Raw genomic sequence first — 7,324 nt, forward strand, 5'->3', positions numbered from 1 at the left:
AATTCAATATCTGATTTGGTGCTTTACATAAAACAAATGCAAACAGATAAACTTCAACGTTCAAATCTTTATTGAAAATCAAATAATCATGCAAAATGAAAAAGGTTACACAACGGTATAAAATATTCATGTGTATTAGCAAAACATAAAGCTCATTGCTATTTTGCTTATTTGTTTCCCTTTATTTTGCTCATTTGAAAAAAGAAACATAACACTGTTTCTGTAACACCTTGGATGCTTCTCCATACCTTGTTTTGTATTAGATCGTTAAAATATCAACATATTTTAAAACTTACACAAATAATATACCCTAAAATGAAAATATAAAGTAGATGCAAGATACAAGAGGTTGCATTTGAACAATTTGTTTGTATGAGGTAAAAATGTGTCATTTGTTCACTTAAAACACTTTGTGACTCAAATAACATCAAAGGCTTCTACACAGTTCTGAAACACAAACAGATCACTCTTAAAATCCTAGTTCAGGACTGTTTAATAGTATTATAAGATACTTTTTACCAAAACCATGTAAATAAAGGCAAAAGACTTATAATAAAGTGACAAATTGAGGTAAAATGTCTAAAAAATTCTTATCAAAATAAAACATTAAAACAAAGTTTGCAGTTTATCAAATACCAAGAAAACACTAGCAATTCGTATACAAAATCCCACTTCTCCTTCACCCCTGACTTCAAAAGGGGAAGTGAATCCTAACAGATGACAAGTTCTGTGGCCTCACAAACAATTCACTGTAAAGCGCAAGATGAAATGAGGTAGAAAAAAATAATATCAAAAATCAACATTGGCATTGAAGCCTCAAAAAACATATTTAAAATCAAAGTGACAATGTACATGACGGTAACAGCAAAAATAGAATTTTTACAGTATGTACGCACAAAAACAATATGGCTGTACATATGTTCAATTCCATGGAATGTGTTCTTGCCTGTATTAGCAGAGGCAGAAGCACAAAGGTCCTAACAGCACCCTGTGCAAAATATGCTACAAGCACTGTTAAAGTGGCGTAATGATCTACACACGGCAGCAGAAGCCATTTTGTGCATTGGACCAATATCATACCTATCGATGTGCTGCCACTAGTGCCTAGTCAGTCGATAGGCTGCGTTCTCACGATTATTGGTTCACACCACAAAATGGCCGCCACATCTGTGTATAGATGACGGGTCCACTTAACAAAAAATATCGAAAACTATGCAGTGGTAGAGGTAAGTTTTTATTATGGCTATAATTGGTGCTAGTCAAAGATCCCTCTTTTTTTGTCTCTCTTTATTCGGATAGATTTATATGTATAAACAACATTAGGGCTGCATGTAGGTGCAAAAATGTGCACTGAACCACACCAATGAATCCCACTTGCTTGTGTTGTACTAGATATTATAGCATATTCTACTTACCCTAATCCCTGCATTGACATCTGTATCAGTAATGCTCCCGTGTGTGAGGTAAATTTTCTACGCCATAAAAATACACAGAGAAACGGAAACAAAAAAAAAGGCCTATGCACGCGGCCTTCGTCAGCCCAGCAAAATTTAGGCTAATGTAATCTAATATCTGATTGGCTGACACCCATACGTGCAATTTGCATCATGATGTTAAAGCCGTTTCCTGGGTTGTGTTATTAATGGAAACAGCGCTATAGACTTCACAGGAGAAGTAGGAAAATGTGATGTATCAGGTGCTGAATGCAATGTGATTGATTAGATGGGGTGTGCCTCGTGCCTCGGACACCTGAGGCATCAAATCTTACTGTGGTGCTGCAGCCAATCACGTGAAATAAACTGGAATTCTGGAACGAAATCTACCTCATTCCCCTCACATACGAGGCCTCTCTGTGATCACTTCTAAATTTTAGCTATTGCTAAGAGAAACAAACGCACATTATATTTCTGTGCAATAATGTAATCTAATAAGCTCAAAGATCAAAGTAAAAATATATATATATATATTTTGTCAGCAACTTTATAATATAACTTACAGTCTTAATTTAACCGTAAGAACAAAAAAATTAACCCGACTTATATGATGCATTCGGTGAAAGCATTCACAATCCTGATTTTAAAAAAACAAAACAGTTTGACTTTTTCAAATAAAATATGAATAGTGAGCCAAGTTATTTAAAAGCACACGGGGCATTGCAAATATACTGTGTTAAGGATCTCTCCAGGCAAAAATGTTATTTGTATAATTGAATGTACTGTTATTCTGGAAGTGAATGATCCTAACACATTAATATAGACCCTGCTAAATAAACCACCGCTGATTGGTATAAATTAAATTCTCCTTGAAAATGATATTAGCGGTTAATAAGCAGAATTATATCAGTCACGTGAAAGCTAAATGCTATGTGCCTTATTATTATTATTACTATGCATGAACATTCTTTATCAGACATAGGCAATATGCAGACACGCCAGAAGTCCTGTTTTCACAGGAAGGAGAATGGCATTGCTAATCCGAGGTTAGATTATTTTCTGGGGAGGAAAGGGCTGTGCGTTATCCTATAAAAAACCCCTCCTCGAATTACATCTTCTATATCTCTTTAAGTTGTCTTGTTTTTGTATGTGGGTGCAATGTAGGTACACTTGCACCTAATCTGCTCAATTCAGCCCACTGGACAGTCCAAACACTGCAGGCAATGTTATTTTGTTTTGAAAAATCGGCAGTCATATCACACACAATACCTGTCACCTGCACACAGCCGGTTTCAGTGGCGCACGCAGGGGGGGGTTTCTGGGTCTCCAGAAACCCCTCCCCTCCGTTAGGCACACTATTTAACAACAACTCTGAAATATTAAAATTTTGCAGCATCCTATAGTAACCACTTAAGACATTTGCTTTCATTAATACAACAGGCTTTTGTCTGCACAACTCTCATAATTGATTGGTTGCTATGAACTGAACTTTGTCTGAGCTATTTGCCCCAAGCTATCATATTAAGCTTGATAGCAGTAGGAAGAATAATGCTTTCAATATTGAAGTCAAAGCAAATACATTTTCAGTATTTACATAAATAATGCTTGTTTTAGTTTTCATATTGTTATCACACCGGTGTAAACCATTACTTTCATAAGTTATATTAATAAGAATTATACTGCATTATCATTTCTTTAATGTGCTAATCCCAGAATTAGAGATTATTTGCATTTTTATGAAATGACTAAGAATGCTATTCAGATATTATTAATACATCTCTCATTGCAGAACATTTATTCTCCATTCAGTAACTCTACATCTCTGCACCATAGACAGCTATGTGCGTCCTCATAAAACTCCTTCTAACAGCTATCTGCTAGATATTGGACACATGTTGAGGAACCCTTAGGAAATTCCATCTGGAACATAAAACAAATTTGTAGAATTCCAACCGCTGAACTCAGAATTCCATTGACTCTAAAGAATCTATAGGACACGTTAACTCTTCCTCTTGCTCTGGATATGGTTCTAGATCTAGAGGGACACCTTGGTTCTTCAAATTAATATGGGCATTCATAAATTTCTGGAGATATTTAGAGGTGTAAAGCCAGTGATGTTTCAGAACATCTTCCATCTCATAGAATTTGGACTGCCTGGCATTCATCTTACGGAACCGTCTGAATAACTTATTACCGGACTCATTGCCCTCACTAGCCCAAGCCCCGATAGAACCGTCACGCTCAATGATCTCTGGGACGTGGGCTAGAGTTTTGTGGAAGTAATTGGTAATTCTGCCATCGTATCTATACTTAAACTTGGTGGACAGCAGTTCTGCAAAACGCTGAGAGTGGTAACTGTATTGGCAGAGCAGCTCTGGGCATTCTTTGGCTGGGCATGAAGTGCGCCATACTGGTTTCATTTTGAGATACAAGTCCATAAGTTCTTTGAGGGCTGCTTGCCTTTCCTCACAATGTATTAGCTCACAGACAGCCTCTGCTGTTTCCTTGGTCATGAGTTTTCGAGCAAAGTTTCCATTCATCCTCATAATGGGCTTAAGGTTCATCTTCTTTCTTAGGTGTTTATCTAGAATCGCCTGCCATTTCTTTCGCTCTTCTTTGGTGGAGTTGGGGTTTTTGTAGACTTCTCCTATTTCTAGCTGGAATATTCTGAAAAACTCAGCGGCATTTCCGATGTCGCAGTGCAAGGCATCAATGGACGGGACGGTTTCAATAAACGCCTTGGCGGAAACTCCTTTCACTCTATCGCGAAGCTCATCAGCAGACTCATGGTAGGGATTGGCTCTCCACGTCTCATAGCGCTGTAAGTTCTCATTGTGGCTTCTAGTGATGGAATGGAATACCAGGTTCTGAGAAGCTTCCAGACGAGTGGCATCACAGAGCGTACAGATGTAGACAGAGCCTGAGGCTTCTAGTCCTTCCACTTCACGCACCAGCTTTTCATCATACCCTGTACCACGAAATATAAATTTGAAGTTTCTCATTATTCCTCCAATCTCCAACAGGAGATCACTGGATTTCATGGCTTCTCGTTCAGCTATCAGAGGACTCAGGATGGCAGTCAGAGTTTCATGGTCTGATTCATCAGCAAGCATTAGACAAAGAGGTTTGCAACAAAGTTCAGAGTTTGGTTTGGTCTCTTCAAAAATTCGGACAGATGCATTGTTGTTGGGAACGCCAATGGTCATGATGGTAAATGAAAAGCGGACTGCTTTCTCCGGCACTGCCGGACCGCTCCCATGTTTCTCACTGACATCTCCCATTCCATCACAAGATTCTTTAATTACCACAGTGAAAGGACCCGTCAAGTATTCTTCTAAATCTTGGGTTTTTAAGCCTTCAAGGATATCTTCTTCCATGTCTTTCAGAGCTGAAACTAAAGCAGCATCGTATCTAAACCTTTTGGAGATAGTATCCACAGGATATTCATCCACAGTCCGATTCAGTCCAGAAAGACCATCAATGATCCCAACATCTGTACTGGAGGAAACGTTCTTCAAAGGTGGTTGCCATTCAAAAGGATGGTACCCTGGCAGCAGGGCTTTCTCTGCATTTCTCAGGGCATGGAGCGGCTGAAAGATCTGGCGCCTAGTTGTGGCTTTGACTGTCCTGTACATTTTGTGGTACTGACTGCAGCTCAGAAAGGTGTTCACTCTTATCGCCAGGCAAACGGCAGCTGGAAGACCCGCTCCTCTTCCTTCCATAATGGCCTCTAGCTCATCCGCCTGCCGGTGCTCATTTCCGGCTCTTAGAGCCAGCAGAAAGAGAGTCAAGCAAACTGATTTAACGTCACCGCCTTCTTCTTTGTCACAGAAAGCCTTGACTTGCATCTTCAGGTCTCTAAGACGGTGTTTTTGGGCTCTCCTTGTCAGTGAGAGCAGATGGAGTCTGGGTCGTCCACCCTTGTTGATATGTGCATAGGCCTCCTTGCCCTTGATTTCTTTATGTTTGGAGATGTGGTGAGAGTATTTTCCTAGGGAGATTTCCTCATCACATCCAGTGACTGTGCATTTCAACATTAAGGAATTTAGAATGTTGAGAAAGGACTTAACAGGTGTTGTAAGGTCAGTCGGGAAGCAAGTGTACCTACAGGCTGGGCAGTAACAACCCATGATTTTTATGTATTTAAGAATGCAAGTCCTGCAGAACAGGTGTTTGCACACTGTTTGCACCGGATCAGATAGTATGTGTTCACACACCTGGCAAGTGACGGACTTGGTAAAGTCGGAAGGATAGTCAACGACCAGTAGACTAGCGTCTAGGTGCATTTTCTTGCAGTTGGTCTTTATCTGATTCAAGGTTTTATTCTTCTTCCAGAGGGAGGGGTTGTTTCCATTTTTGTTCTTTTTCCCATGGTCAACATTAAGTTTTCGCTTTTTGGTTAGGTGGGAGTTTTGGTGGAGTACTCCCTTTCTTTTGCCCCAGTTTTTGGAGGTATTGCAAACATCGCATGTAGCAGAATGAGGCAACCACTCCACCACTCTATTGCGGGGAAAATAAACCTCACTGGAGGTATTACTGAATTTCTGATGCATGATAATCCAGCAGTTATGGCAAAAACTCGTTGGGTGAGTAGTGTCCAAGTCGCCCCTCACGTCAATCTTAAAAACCTTGGATATGAGGTCAGGCCAGGAGGTGGCTTTCTTCTCTCTCCGCCTTAAGACTTCCTGAGTTTCATTGTCCACAGGTCCATGGACGGGATAGTTTCTGCCCTGCTGATCCATTTTAAAGGAGGCACCGCAAATACGGCACAGATGTTGCAAAATAGCTGTGTGGGCATCTCCTTCTTGTCTTTTCAATTCTGCTTCGTTGTTATCAAGGACGATAGCTTCCTGACCCTTGCCATCTGTAGGCGATGGTGATGAAGACTTCAGGTTAATGTCACCTGAACTGACATGGAAGTAAGGCGATTTCTCCTGAGAGCTGGGGCATGACAGCCCACTGTCGTCGGAGTGCTCTTGGGATGGAGTCCTCTCCAACGATTTCACTCGGAACAGCTTAAACTTCCATTCTGAGAATTTAGTATATGAAGGCTGTCTTTCATCTGACATCATGTTCAGTGGAGTGTTGACCACGGCCAACTCCATGTCTAAAAAAAAACACAAAAAGAAATAAATATCAATGGAGGGATTCTACGGTCCATAAAGTATAAAATTCCATTCCTTATACCAGCTGTAGCTGAAAATTATCTCTCGTTATGACCTGCCAGGCTTCCTTCTTCATATAAGGGCTTGTTAGTTCTACTCTAGTACATTTCTATGGTTGACGCAAAAAAAAACATTGACAACTATGTGAGAATGGATTAGATGTTTATGTTCTACAGGTAATTGTGTTGACCAATGTAACCCATTAAGTCTATGTTGTATCTAGTACAGTTTACAAAATGAAAGCCAACATTGGTTTCTCTAGGCAACGCTACCTTTTCTATGCATTTCCACAGCACCCAACATTTTAAAAAACAAAACTGAGACAGAAATGCAGAGCATATGAGCCTCTCAGACCACACACGCAATTTATCGAAGCCCGAACCAGATTCACGTGCAACCACGCCCACTTTACAACACTATACACCCCTTTCAGGGTCAAAAAATGGGGACTATTGGAACGTATGCTTGTTACTTTCACAAATGTACCACTAATGAGTATATACATGTAGCGTTTTGGTCATCTGTCTATTTCCAGATATGCACATGTGAAAAGACTGTGTAGTCACATGGTTATCAATGAATCTTATGCTTATGCAAATTTGATGTGTTTAGGTTATGCATGCGATCTAATAGGACCACAGACCTCACAAGAAGTACACAGTACAGGGCATTCTGTTCCAGAAATCTTAAACATTCTATTGCTATGGAAACTGTCTATGTACCTAT

The 7,324-nt window shown here is 39.9% G+C and overlaps 1 protein-coding gene across 1 annotated transcript; it reads right to left on the minus strand.

Moving 5' to 3' along the window:
* Window positions 1–515: 515 nt before the first annotated feature.
* RAG1 (recombination activating 1) lies at window positions 516–6,538 on the minus strand. The gene has a single exon (XM_075188661.1). The coding sequence runs from the start codon at window positions 6,536–6,538 to the stop codon at window positions 3,395–3,397; it is 3,144 nt and encodes a 1,047-aa protein (XP_075044762.1). The 3' UTR covers window positions 516–3,394.
* Window positions 6,539–7,324: the final 786 nt, after the last annotated feature.

Source organism: Mixophyes fleayi, chromosome 10, assembly GCF_038048845.1.
Source record: "Mixophyes fleayi isolate aMixFle1 chromosome 10, aMixFle1.hap1, whole genome shotgun sequence".
Taxonomy (NCBI): domain Eukaryota; kingdom Metazoa; phylum Chordata; class Amphibia; order Anura; family Limnodynastidae; genus Mixophyes; species Mixophyes fleayi.